Raw genomic sequence first — 14,626 nt, forward strand, 5'->3', positions numbered from 1 at the left:
TTTGCACATCATCGTTACATATTTTCTATGGCTGACTGTGCACTATAAAAGCAGAATTGAGTAGTTGGAACAGAGGCCATATGGCTATAAAGCCTAAGATGCTGACTGTGGATTTCTGTATGGAGAAGTCTGCCAACCTCTGTTCTGCCTGGGGTGTGTTAGGTACTTAGTTATTGTTCGTCTTTTCTCCTCTCAAATGAAGGAGAAACGGCTTCACCTTGGTCCTTTTTCTGAGCTTTCACAGGCTTTGTAAATAACACAGTGTAACATGCAGAGCCTGGAGTTGGGAGGGCTGGTATGGTGTCAGTAACACTGGAGTTAAGACCAAAGGCCAGGATTACAGTCTTGGCTGTGTCCTGCTGTTCTGCTTAGCTTAAGGATGAGTCTCTGAGCTGTGAGCTGTGGGTTGAGTAGTGTCCCCCAAAACTCTTGTCCACCCAGAACCTCAGAATGTGAACTTTTCTGGAGATAGAGTCTTTGCAGATTTAATTAAGATAAGGTCATAATAGATTAGTGTGGGCACTCACAGCATGCAAAGTCACTTTATTCATGGGCAGCTCTTTGCAACCCTATGAACTATGTATTATAGCCCGTCAGGCTCCTCTGTCCATGGGATTCTCCAAGCCAGAATACTGGAGTGGGTTGCCATGCCCTCCTCCAGAGGATCTTCCCAACCCAGGGGTCGAACCTGCATCTTTTGCGTCTCCTGCCTTCGCAGGCAGTTTCTTTACCACTAGCACCACCTGAGTAGACTCTAAATCCAGTGGATGGTATCATTGTGAGGAGAGGAAAAGACACAGACACGAGGAAGAGCCATGTGACAATGGAGGCAGAGATTAGAGTGATGCAGGTACAAGCCAAGGAATGCCAAGGGTTGCCAGGAGCTATGAAGGAAGCTATGAAGAGGCAAGAGGGGGTCTCCCCTAGATCTGTAGAGGAAGTGTGGCCCTGCTGACACCTTCATTCTGGACACTCAATCTCCAGAACTGGGACAGTGTACATTTCTGTTGTTTTAAGTCCCCCGTGTTGTAGTACTTGCTATGGCTGCTCTAGAAAACCAAACCAATGGTGTTTTCCCCTTTTATTCCAGTACGGATCGAGGCTACTGCGGCATGTGCACAGGTCAGCAGGCAGCGCTGGGAGGTGTGCAAGGGCGGCTCAGTCTCTGCCCTTCCAGATCTTCCTCCTGTAAGACCCAGAGGGGTGGGTACAGATTTCTACCAGCTTTGCTGTTAGGAGAGCTCTGACTTGCCCAAGGGCACAGAGCAAGTTGGACAAGCTGAGCCGTGGCCTGGAGAAAGCTCAGGACCTGACGTCAGGCAGACGTGCACGCAGACCCTGACCTCACTGCCTCACCCCGACGTTACCCGGGACAAGTCCCGCCTCTCCCCGATAGCTGGTTTCTAGGGCTGCAGAGGCGGAGTAAAATGCATACATTCGGGCTCAGGAAATTATGGTGGAGGGAGGTGATGTGCGTGATGCTGGCGATTCCTGGCAAAGCCGGGACTCTCCCAGCTTGCCCCTGTCACCGCAGTCCCCCTCCACCTCCAGGGCTAAAGGCTCCATCCCTCTACGCCCTGCTAGTGGGGCCGCTCTGTGCTCCAGCAGACCCCAGATCCTGCACTCAGCATCTGGGATGAGGAGTTGGGTCCTGACTTCGGAAAATGCCAGCGTCTGCCCTGCTCCCTCTGTAACTCGTGCTTCAGATACTTCATTTTCCCAGCCTGACGCGATTGCTGTTCTCAACTCAGTAACAGCCCCTGTGTCAGGGCTTTGTGTTTTAAGTAATGTTCCCCGGGTGTAACGGATGTTCATGCAGAATCAATCCTTTGAAAAGCTAACAGCCTCCTTATTTGTATAGCTTGAGCTGTCGCCAGGTTCCACTGGAAGGTGACAATTTTTGCTGGTTTTTCTTGTCTCTTCCTTTGTTTCTCTCGGTCCTTCTGTCTCTGCTCTCCGTGTCTCTGTGTGTGGTCTTTCCACTCAGGCAGTGTCTTTTTCTTCCTGTTCATTCTCTGTCTTCCTGAGTCTGTCTCCTTCCCCTACTCCTTCCCCTCTCCCCATCTTTCCCTCTTCTCTCCTCCCCTCCTCCTCTCCATCTCGGTACACGTGGACATTTATTCTGCTGGCCTGCATACCTTCTCCTTTTTGAATCTCTGTTTCTTTCTCCTAATCTAGATCTGCGCTTTTTTTCTTTACACACCCCCGCTGCCTCCAGCTTCCTCTCTTAAGCTCTCTCTCCGTGGCACTCCTCTGGCTGTGTTGCTCTCTCTCTCTGTCTCTCTGTTTACCTGTCCATTTGTCAGTCCATCCGTCCATCTGGGCACCCATCCTGCTCTGGATGCCTGTATTTCCGCCTCTCAGCCTCTCTTCCTTCTTTCTAGCAGATTCTCTGCATGTTTGTCTCTTTCCTTGCTCTCACACTTTCTCAAATTGTCTCTCTCTGTCTTTATCTCCTCCCCTCACGTATCATCCTTCTTCCCCCTCTAAGGATATTAATATTTTAATACTGTTAATGTCTTTCCAGGATTCCCAACTCTTTCTGTGATTGAGAAGTGGGAGTCTCCCAAGAGCATGAGCTCAGGGACTGTTCCTTGCCTCCCTCCATCCGCCTGCCACCTTGACCTCACTCTGTACAAAGTTAGGAAGTGATAGATAAGCTGGTGGCTCTCCTCCTTGCTTTCTCTTCTTTGGCCCTCTACTGCAGCCCTGAGCGTGAGGGATTTACGGTGGGAACCCAGAGCTGGGGTTAGGCAGGGGAGTGTCCTCTTTGGACATAATCATGATAAAACTACTGATTGGTGGTGGTTGTATCCATGCCTTCTGGTAATTTCTTTGTTTCTCTTGCAAAACACCTACTTAGCACAAGGTCTTACCAGGGTGAGTGCTGGGGGCTAAAGAGGGATGATTCCATATCATTGTTCAGAGTTACCTGTGCTGTTGTGCTGTACAGTAGGTCCTTGTTGGTTATCCATTTTAAATAGAACAATGTGCAGCCTGGGTTGGGGAGTAGTTTGCGGAGATAATGAATAGTGTACATGTACACCTGAGTCCCTTTCTGTCCACATGAAGCTGTCACAGCCTCGTTAATCAGCTGTGACTGAGTCAATGTCACTCAGTTGTGCTGGACTCTTTGTGACCCCATGGCCTGCAGTCCATGGAATTCTCCAGGCTGGAATACTGGGGTGGGTGGGTAGCCTTTCCCTTCTCCAGGGGCTCTTCCTAACCGAGAGATGGAACCCAGGTCTCCCACATTGCAGGCGGATTCTTTACCAGCTGAGCCACAAGGGAAGGCCAGCTGTACTCCAATATAAAACAAAACATTAAAAAATAAATAGAGAGGGATGACTAAGCCTTGGGCCTTTCACTCAAGAAGCTTACAGTCTCTTTGGGAAACTATGGAGTTGGTGATGAAGATCAATAAAATAATAGATTTAAACAATGGACTCAAAGCGAAAAGGAGTCGATTCTGTTTGTGGGATGTAGAGAGGGTTTCACTGAGGAGGTCACAGTGAGCTCACTGGACGTGAGGACTTTGTCCAGTGTCCCTGCTGGAACCCTAGTACCTAGGATGCTCCCCGGCACATAGGAAGCACTCAGTAAACACCTATAATGTAAGGGTGAAGGAACGGACGCGTGGATTCAAATGGTTTCGAGGGTTCTTGGAATTCTGTGGGGGAGAAAAGTTGGAGCTGAGCATCCCAGGCAGAAGGGCATGGTCGAGGATTCGGGGAGGTAAAGGTGCGCCCTACACTCAGAGCCCTGCAGGGCTGACCCGCCATCCTCTGGAATGTGGCCGAAACTCACAGCTCTGTCTCTCACTGGCATTACCTCAGCCACAAGGAGCTGCCTGTCCCAAGGACACCCTTCCACGTGGCAGCCGGTGATGTGGTGATGCAGAGGCCTGGGTCCCTTGGCTCCTTTCAGGGCATCTTTAAAGGGCGCTCCAGCTTCAGAGCTCCCCCAGGACCACCTGAGGCTGCAGACCCACGTGGCCTCAACCACATGGCAGGACAGCCTCCCCCTGCCCCGTCGTGCCTTGCTGGCTTCCTGTATCCCAAGAGGGCTCCTCGACAACCCTCCTGTAAGCAGCACTCTGTTTCAGGATCTGTTTGCAGGGAACCTGGCCTCAGATTGTGTGTTTAGCAAATGAGAAGGAAGCTGTGGCTATGGAATGGAGACTCTGAGGGCAAAGTGAAATGTAGCCAGACAGGTAGGCAGGAACCCGACTATGAAGGATGTTGAATGCCAATGAAACTAATTTAGATTTTCTTCTGTAAATAATGGAGACCTATTGATCCATGGGGTATCTAGGTAGAGCTGGAATTTACCAGGTTCACTGGTAGTCAGGATGAAAGATGGAACAGAAGGGGATAGGGTTGGAGTCAGGGAAGAAGCTAGGAGACTGAAACCTGGAGCGCCAAGCCTGAGGAGAGGAAGGTTGGGAGAAAGGGTGAAGGGTGTGCTCCAGAGACATCACTAGGGGTGCTCCCTGGCCCCCTTGCACAACACATGCGTGCCCTGGCACGTCCCCTCTTTCTTAGTTCTGGATTCCATGAGACATACATCATGGAAGAATATGGTGCCTCTTTTTACTGCCTGTAGTGACCCCTTAATAAAACCTCCTGCAAATAAAACCTCCTCCTAACCCTAGCCCTAACCCTAATGAATGCACCATAGATCACCTAGCCAGGGCTAGGATATTCCTTATTTGGGGGCCCTTTTCCCAGAAAGCAGCATCCAGAAACTTTCATTTTTTATCTCTTCCCAAATAGAATTTTGGCAGATTCATGGATTATAGTACCTAGTCTTATTCTATTGTGAACCTCACTTGGGAGTTTCACTCACGCATTTGCCTAGAGTCTTCTCATCTTTACAACAGCTGATGATACTGGTGTTGATGGTGTGATTTGTAGGCAAGAGTCTGAAAAATACAGGTCTGTGGTACTAGGGTCAGAGATTCTGTGTTTGTGTCTTGGCTCTCCTGTTTATAGGCTGTGTAATTTGGGGTGAGTGCCACACCTCCCATAGTTTCAACTTATCTCTGCAAAGTTGGAATACTAGGAACGTGCCCATTTTACAGAGTTGCTGTGGGGATATCTGGAATCTGTAGAAACATGTATAATGCAAGTTAAGAATTGTGTAGAGGGAAGAACTTTCTCTGTGTATTCAGATAGAGCTTGGCACAGACTTTAATTCTGCCACAGTGCAGGCTGGTGGCCATCAGCAAAACGCTTCACCTTTCTTTTTCTTCTGTTTTTAATTGAATTATAATTGATTTACAATATTATGTTAGTTTCAGGAGTACCACAAAGTGATTCAGTTATATATATATTTTTTCAGATAATTTTCCATTATAGATTAATACATGATAATGAATATAGTCCCCTACACACTGTAGTAAATCCTTGCCATTTATTTTATATGTCGTAGTGTGTATCTGTTAATCTTGTACTCCTAATTTATCCCTACCCCCGCTCTCCCCTTTGGTAACCATAAGTTTATTTTCCACATCTGTGTGTGTTTCTCTTTTGTGAATAAATTCGTTTGCATTTTTATTTTTTTTTTAGATTCCACAAGTGATATCACTCAGTAACATCTGTCTTTCTCTGCGTGACTTACTTCACTAGGTCCATCCATGTTACCATAAATGGCATGATTTCACTCTTTTTATGACCGAGTGGCTTTCCATCATGTACACATACTACTTTAGTCATCCATCTGCTGATGGAAACAGGTTGCGTCCATGTCTTGGCTATTGTAAATAACACTTCTTTTTCATCATATCACAGTTCACTTACTGGTAAAATGAAAATCGTATGTCTACTTTAAAAAATTATGAGGGTTATTGAAATAAAGGGTGCAAAGTTCCAAATATATCCCTCTCTATCAAAACTGGACTTCCCTGGTGGCTCAGATGGTAAAGCGTCTGCCTACAATGCGGGAGACCCGGGTTTGATCCCTGGGTGGGGAAGATCCTCTGGAGAAGGAAATGGCAACCCACTCCAGTACTCTCCATTCCCCGGAAAATCCCATGGGAGGAGCCTGGTAGGCCCCAGTCCATGGGGTCACAAAGAGTCGGACATGACTGAGCGACTTGACTTCACTTTATCAAAACTAACCATCATGTCATATGACAGTATAACCATTGAATTTATTTCTTTTTGTTTTTCTTTGCTTCTTATTTTCTTTTTAAGTAAGCATTTGTATCATTTTCTTGATTACAAATATGATGAATAATGATCTCAAAAGTAATGCACGTTAAACTTAGTTTTAACGCAGTGATACAGATGCCTCTGGGATTTAACCGTCCCCTTTCTCTCCAAGGGAGGACGCGATGCTGTCCACCTACTTCGAAACCATCAACGACCTGCTGTCCTCCTTCGGGCCCGTCCGTGACTGCTCTCGGAACAACGGGGGCTGCACTCGCAACTTCAAGTGTGTGTCTGACCGTCAGGTGGACTCCTCGGGGTGTGTGGTAAGTGCCCTTGCCCATGAGCATGGTGCTGGCCCGGGGACCAAGGCTGCTAGCGGGAGGCCCCTTCTGTGAGGGGGCAGCTGGTCAAGGTCGTAGCTCCTGCCTTTGTGGCCTTCAGTATATCAGGCTGCTGTCCTTGATTTCCTCATCTGGACAGTGGGATCCCGATCACATGTAACTCCTGTAAGTGTCGGAAGAATGAAATGAGCTATTAGAGCTTTAGTGCCCACTATTCAGTCGGTCCTCGAGAGCCCCTGGCCTCTGGCTTACCAACACCCCAGCCCTGCCCCTGCCCCACCCCACAGGTACAAAAGCCGCTAAACCACTGCAAGCTCTTACTTGGATTAAGAGTCTGAGGGCATAGTCAATGAACAGTGAGCATCTCTCAAGGAGATCTGTTTATAAAACTCAGGAAAACACCTCTGGATAGGATCATGTACAAAGGCTCCCAGAATGGAAATGAGTTGACACGTTTGCCCTCCCCAATGTATTGACGCTGGGATTTAGCCTTCCAGGAAGTTCACAGGCCATTTGGGAGTGAGATAGGGCCTGTCTTGTCTCTGTGCAGTCAGTGGGGAACACGGCATCTGTTCGGAAGAAAAGTAGCAGGTGAGATCCAAAGTGTGAGGAAAGCTTCCTGGAGAAGGTGGTGTTGTAATTGGCTTCATATGATGAGTCAGTGGACATTGGGAAGAGACTGGGGCTGGGAGAGGCAAAGCCATGGAGGGGATGGTGTCCTTGTTTGCACAGAGCTTTAGTATCAAATGTGCAGTAAAAGCACAGAAGGTATGTGAGTGTCACGGTTGGTCCCAAACTGGATGATGCGTTGTATAGGAATGATCAAGGGTGCTTGTTTAAAATGCACATTCCAGGTACAATGTCCAGGAGAAGGTGAAATGCTACACTAGGAGTTTTGATTCTATAGTGGGGGTTCGGTCCCCAGAGCCTGAGTTTGTAGCACTGTAATGACTGTGTATGTGTGTGAGAGGTGGGGGTGCCTTAGAAGCTCACTTGGGAAGCATCGTCCTACATGCTGAATGCCTGGCATTCCTGGCCTGGTCCCCCCTCCAATCTCTCCATCAGTTTACTTCCTTCTACACTAAAACCAAATGGAGCTGATTTGTTGTTGTTCCTGAACACTTAACTGTTTAATGCCTCAGAGGCATTGCTCAAGCCTTTCTTTCAGCCTTGCTCAAGCCTTTCTTTCAGCCTCAGTGACTTGCTCTCCTAACAGTGTAGGAAACAAGTGGACTTCTTTCAAGACCCATCTCCTTCAGGAAGCCTTTCCCCTCTCCCCAATGGAGAAATAACCCTGCTCTTGTGAGAACCATTGCGGTTTTTGTGTATGTTTATGGGTTGTATCACCTGTGATAATGTATAGTCCAGACTGGCTTTTTTCATGTTTGAAAGTGAACGTGAAAGTTGCTCAGTCGTGTCTGACTCTTTGCAACCCCATGGACTATACAGTCCATGGAATTCTCCAGGCCAGAATACTAGAGTGGGTAGCCTTTCCCTTCTCCAGGGGATCTTCCCAACCCAGGGGTCGAACCCAGGTCTCCCGCATTGCAGGAGGATTCTTTACCAGCTGAGCTATCCCAATAAGCTGAGGGACAATCCAGGGCATCTGTTGATTCAGCTCAGCACCCCAATAGTACCCATCTCAGAAGATAAGAAGAAAGAAAGAGGGCGGGAAGGGAGGAATGAGACCACGGATGAAAATTCCAGCTCTGGACTAGGTCCTTTGAAAGAGACCAAGGGACTACACAGTCAGCTCTTAATGCACCTACATAGCCTCTGGGGAGATAGATGAGGGCCAGGAAACCCATACAAAGAAGCTTCTAGAGGGTGAGATAGTGCAATAAAACTATTTCAGATGCAAAGATCAAGAGGTCTTCAGAAGCCAGTGGGCAATGGACATTTTATTGATTAGAATTTTTAGAATTATAAGTGATAGAAACCCAATATAAACTACTTTAGGCAAAGAGAGGCAACGTATTGACTCAAATGGAAGTCCAGTAAGTAGGACTAAGGGGCTCAAACAGTGTCACTGGGATCGCTCTGCTCTCAGCTCTGCTCTCAGGACCATGCCGCTCTGTCGCCAGCCACACCTTCTCCACACAGTGAGTCCTGCAGGACACTGGCCTCTCTTTCCTTCTGTTGTTGTTGCTCAGTCACTAGGTCATATCCAACTCCTGTGACCCCATGGACTGCAGTGTACCAGGCCTGCCTTAAGCCAACTTGAGAGTTTGGTCAAGCTCCTCTCCACTGAGTCGGTGATGCTGCCCGACCATCTCATCTGCTGCTCTGCTTTTCTCTTTTCGCCTTCAGTCTTTCCCGGCACCATGGCCTTTTCCAGTGAACTGGATCTTCACATCTGGTGGCCAAAGGATTGGAGCTCAGGTTCAGCATCAGTCCTTCCAATGAATACTCAGGGTTCATTTCCTTTAGGAGTGACTGGTTTAATCTCCTTGCAGTCCAAGGGGCTCTCAAGAATCTTCTCCAGTACCACAGTTCTCTTTCCTAGTCCCTCCAACTCAGAACTCCATCTGATTGGATCAGCTTGTTTCTCATGCCCATCCCTGTACCAGTCACTGTGGTTGGAAGGACTAGACTCATCCCAGAACCTGGAATGTGCGTCAGAGGCGGCCGCATCCAAACTCTGTGGTAGTGAGCTGAGGGAAGGCGTAGACTCTCAAGGAAAAGTAGGAAGCTAGCAACAGGAAGAGAGCTTGTGGATGCTGGGTGGGTGTGCATAAGCGGCTGTCCACATCAGAGTATTTGCAAACTAGCCCTCCATGCTGCATGTTAGAAGATTGAAGCTCATTGAGAGAGAGGAGGGTTTGTCCAAGTCTTAGAGCTGATCATGAACTCCTTATTGCCAAATTCAGACTTAAATGAAGAAGGTAGGGAAAACCACTAGACCATTCAGGTATGATCTAAATCAAATCCCTTACTATTATACAGTGGAAGTCAGAAATAGTTTTAACGGACTAGAGCTGATAGACAGAGTGCCTAATGAACTATAGACAGAGGTTCATGACATTGTACCAAAGACAGGGATGAAGACCATCCCCAAGAAAAAGAAATGCAAAAAAGCAAAATGGCTGTGTGATGAGACCTTATAAATAGCTGTGAAAAGACAAGAAATGAAAAGCAAAGGAGGAAAGGAAAGATATACCCATTTGAATGCAGAGTTCCAAAGAATAGCAAGGAGAGATAAGAAAGCCTTCCTCAGCGATCAATGCAAAGATAGAGGAAAACAATAGAATAGGAAAGACTAGAGATCTCTTCAAGAAAATTAGATACCAAAGGAACATTGCATGCAAAGATGGACTCAATAAAGGACAGAAATGGTATGGACCTAAGAGAAGCAGAAGATATTAAGAAGAGGTGGCAAGAATACACAGAAGAACTGTACAGAAAAGATCCTCATGACCCAGATAATCATGATGGTGTGATCACTCACCTAGAGCTAGACATCCTGGTATGTGAGGTCAAGTGGGCCTTAGGAAGCATCACTATGAACAAAGCTAGTGGAGGTGATGGAATTCCAGTTGAGCTATTTCAAATCCTGAAAGATGATGCTGTGAAAGTGCTGCATTCAATATGCTAGCAAATTTGGAAAACTCAGCAGTGGCCACAGGATTGGAAAAGGTCAGTTTTCATTCCAATCCCAAAGAAAGGCAATGCCAAACAATCCTCAAACTACCACACAGTTGCACTCATCTCACACGCTAGTAAAGTAATGCTCAAAATTCTCCAAGCCAGGCTTCAGCAATACATGAACTGTGAACTTTCTAAAACCAGATGTTCAAGCTGGTTTTAGAAAAGGCAGAGAACCAGAGATCAAATTGTCAACATCTGCTGGATCATCATAAAAGCAAGAGAGTTCCAGAAAAACATCTATTTCTGCTTTATTGACCATGCCAAAGCCTTTGACTGTGTGGATCACAATAAACTGTGGAAAATTCTGAAAGAGATGGGAATACCACACCACCTGACCTGCCTCTTGAGAAATCTGTATGCAGGTCAGGAAGCAACAGTTAGAACTGGACATGGAACAAAGGACTGGTTCCAAAGAGGAAAAGGAGTACGTCAAGGCTGTATATTGTCACCCTGCTTATTTAACTTATACTCAGAGTACATCATGAGAAATGTTGGGCTGGAAGAAGCACAAGCTGGAATCAAGATTGCTGGGAGAAATATCAAAAACCTCAGATATGCAGATGACACCATCCTTATGGCAGAAAGTGAAGAGGAACTAAAGAGCCTCTTGATGAAAGTGAAAGAGGAGAGTGAAAAAGTTAGCTTAATGCTTAACATTCAGAAAACTAAGATCATGGCATCCGGTCCCATCGCTTCATGGGAAATAGATGGGGAAACAGTGGAAACAGTGTCAGACTTTATTTTTTGGGGATCCAAAATCACTGCAGATGGTGATTGCAGCCATGAAATTAAAAGACGCTTACTCCTTGGAAGGAAAGTTATGACCAACCTAGATAGCATATTAAGAAGCAGAGACACTACTTTGTCAACAGATGTCCATCTAGTCAAGGCTACGGTTTTTCCAGTAGTCATGTATGGATGCAAGAGTTGGGCTGTGAAGAAAGCTGAGTGCCAAAGAATTGTTGCTTTTGAACTGTGGTGTTGAAGAAAACTCTTGAGAGTCCCTTGGACTGCAAGGAGATTCAACCAGTCCATCCTAAAGGAGATAAGTCCTGGGTGTTCATTGGAAGGACTGATGTTGAAGCTGAAACTCCAATACTTTGGCCACCTGATGCGAAGAACTGACTCATTTGAAAAGACCCTGATGCTGGGAAAGATTGAAGGCAGGAAGAGAAGGGGACGACAGAGGATGAGATGGTTGGATGGCATTACGACTCAATGGACATGAGTTTGGGTAAACTGCGGGAGTTACTGATGGACAGGGAGGCCTGGCGTGCTGCGGTCCATGGGCCCACAGAGTCAGACATGACTGAGCAACTGAACTAGAGCTGGTTAGTGGATAAAAAAAAATTTTTTTTAATGTTCTAAATGATCCATGTTGTCTCCAAAACATGAGTCTGATCTTTCTGGAAGGATTAAGTTGTCTCTCTCCTTTTTTCATCAATTCTCTTTCCTGAAATAATTAAGCTCCTTGTTGAGGATAGATGTCCCTAAAGAATGAAACCTCATAAATGCAGAGATCTGTGTGTGTGTGTGTGTGTGTGTGTGTGTGTCTGTATCTGTAGGCAGGAATTATCTCTTTTCCCCTCTCATTAATGTAAACTGGAAAAGTAAGAGGAGACTGAGAAAGAACATCCATTCCCTGAAGGTTAAGAGAAAATTCAACAGTCTGATGAGGTTGTCAGTGACCTTCCTCTATAGATTAAGGATCTAATGTTAAAGCTGCAACTTCAGAGCTCAGTGGATGGAAGGCAAGCTCTTCTCCATGACTTTAGAACAGACAGGGAAATACCCACTTTCACACTGAAATTAAAAATCTCTCATTTCTCTGTAGACTCTCCATAATGCTGGGAAAGGTAAATTTCTTATTGTAGCCCATCTTCTAAGAAACTTATTCTGGCAAAAACAAGTAATATCTTATATTTTTATAACACTTTAGCATTCTCAAGGCATGTCTACATCCGATGATTCATTCGTCTTCACAACAGACCTGGCGAGTACGTTCTCTCACCAGTGTGGGAAGCAGAGTGACTTTCCAAGGTTTTACCACAAGGTGGCAGGATGGAGGCCCCAAAACCAGGTTGCTTCCCTGTGGCTGAGAAGAGATGGCAGCAAAGGACCCTGCAGAGAAGACTGGTCTGGGTGAAGTGGGTTAAGCCCTGACTTGGTCGGTGTCAAGTTTTAGAATCTGTATTGACCTGGTTAGCTTTCAGTTGTTAAGTTTTTCAAAGGAAACAATAGCTCTTGAACTCATAGGTTTTCTGAAAAATCAAAGAATGTAAGTGGAAATGATTCGAGATTTACAGAGTACCATTTCTGTGTGAGATGAGGAGGCCACCGTTACTGATGTATCAAGAGTCTTCTCCAGCACCACAGTTCAAAAGCATCAATTCTTTGGTGCTCAGCCTTCTTTCTGGTCCAACTCTTACATCCGTACACGACTACTGGAAAAACCATAGCTTGGACAATACAGACCACAGGAGCATTGTGTATTTGATTCTCTATAATGTTCCTGCAGCTGGATTTATTTATGTGCTGGCCCACCCAATGGCAGTGGAAGCTTCGTTCTCGTCGGGTTAGATGTTCTGTGTCTCACTTCTGAGCATATCAGCTCACGGAGGCTGATGCACTTCCAAGGCACGGCCGTGAAGGGATGCCGGACTAACTCCATTCTAGTCCCCGCTGTCTCGTCTGGCCCTTCTCCATCACTCTCCTTCCTTTCTGACCTACGGCAGGACTGCCCTGTCCCACCCAGTTCATAGGTGTGTGGCCCATCCTGGTATCTGCTGGCATGTTCTCTTCATCGCCACCACTCAGCATTTGAGGTCAGTTGGTTCCAACCGTCGGAGGCTTTCCACAGCCTACGGAGGGTGTGAGGTAGCGCTGCTAGCCAACCCTGTGGACCTCAGAGTCTGAAGCTGACTGAAGCTGTCTTGATCCAGACAGACCATGAAGGCCTTTGTGGATGGCAGATTTTATACCAGGAAGAGCACGCAACCATATTTACCATCCAGGAGACACAGGCACCTTTGCCTTGATATCTCAGATCCACCTGACTTTCCACAGCCCACATCCTCTCCAACCACTCATGTCATTAGCCTGGCAGGGACAGAGCACAGGGTCCGTTTTACAAGATCCTCTTGTTTAATACCCAGCATTCCTCTCTTTGTTCTTGTTCAGTTGCTAAGTCACATCCTGTTCTTTGTGACCCCATGGATTGCAGCACACCAGGCTTCCTTGTCCTTCACTGTCTTCCAGAGTTTGCTCAAACTCATGTCCACTGAGTTGATGATTCCATCAACCCACCTCATCCTCTTTTGCCCTCTTTTCCTCCTACCCTCAATCTTTCCCAGGGGTCTTTTCCAATGAGTTCACTCTTTCAGATGACCAAAGTATTGGAGCTTCAGCTTCAGCATCAGTTCTTCCCATGAATATTCATGATTGATTTCCTTTAGGGTTGACTGGTTTGATCTCCTTGCAGTCTAAGGGACTCTCAAGAGTCTTCTCTAGCACCAAAAGCATCAATTTTTTGGCATTCAGTCTTCTTTATAGTTCAACTCTCACATCCATACATGACTACTGGAACGGCCATAGCTTTGACTATACGGACCTTTGTCAGCAAAGTGATGTCTTTACTTTTTTAATATGCTGTCTACATTCCTCTCTTCTCCCAGCTCAAATAGTCTTTATGGCTAGAAGGGAGGCCACTTCTCTAACAGATTATAGATTCTTCTGCTTATTTTATATATATGTTCTAATTAGACCTCAATTTCTGAAGTACATATTAGAAAAAAAATGCCTTCTCATGCTTGGCATTCTGGTTCTGCTGTGCTCATCTTCTCCTGGGATAATGTAGTCCTCAGGTGTGCAGCTGCCAAATTGGGGAGGGTCATAGGATGTTGGGGGGCTTCCCTTATAGCTCAGTAAGTAAAGAATCCACCTGCAATGCAGGAGACCCTGGTTCAATTCCTGGGTTAGAAAGATTTGCTAGAGAAGGGATAGGCTACCCATTCCAATATTCTTGGGCTTCCCTTGTGGCTCAGCTGGTAGAGAATCAGCCTGCAGTGCAAGAGACCCCGGTTTGATCCCTGGGCTGGGAAGATCCCCTGGAGAAGGGAAAGCTACCCACTCCAGTATTCTGGCCTGGAGAATTCCATAGACTGTATAGTCCATAGGGTCACAAAGAGTCAGACACAACTGAGCCACTTTCACTTTCATAGGATGTATCGAAGGCAGGAGGATGCCTACTTTCTACTGCCTAGATCCTGTGAATATGTTATTGTATATGACAGAGGAGAATTGCATTCGCTTATGAGTTTAGTTGCTAATAAGCTAAATTTTGAAGAGAGGGACTGACTATTTGGGGTTATTAGGATGAGCCCAATATAATCAATCTCCGTAAATGTGGAAGCAGGCGGCAGCAGAGAGATGCAGCATTACTGGCTTTGAAGATGTAGGAAGAGATTCGTTGTTGTTATTCAG

At 46.3% G+C, this 14,626-nt stretch overlaps 1 protein-coding gene across 3 annotated transcripts in view; it reads left to right on the forward strand.

The window, feature by feature from the left end:
• Positions 1 to 14,626, forward strand: part of ASTN2 (astrotactin 2) — a 1,044,864-nt gene that overhangs the window by 610,744 nt on the left and 419,494 nt on the right. For all 3 annotated transcript variants that reach the window (XM_070375013.1, XM_070375014.1, XM_070375012.1), the window contains one exon: positions 6,328 to 6,478. In XM_070375013.1, coding sequence (XP_070231114.1) covers positions 6,328 to 6,478 — 151 coding nt within the window. The remainder of the gene's footprint in view (positions 1 to 6,327; positions 6,479 to 14,626) is intronic.

Source organism: Bos mutus, chromosome 8 (assembly GCF_027580195.1).
Source record: "Bos mutus isolate GX-2022 chromosome 8, NWIPB_WYAK_1.1, whole genome shotgun sequence".
In the NCBI taxonomy this organism is placed as follows: Eukaryota; Metazoa; Chordata; class Mammalia; order Artiodactyla; family Bovidae; genus Bos; species Bos mutus.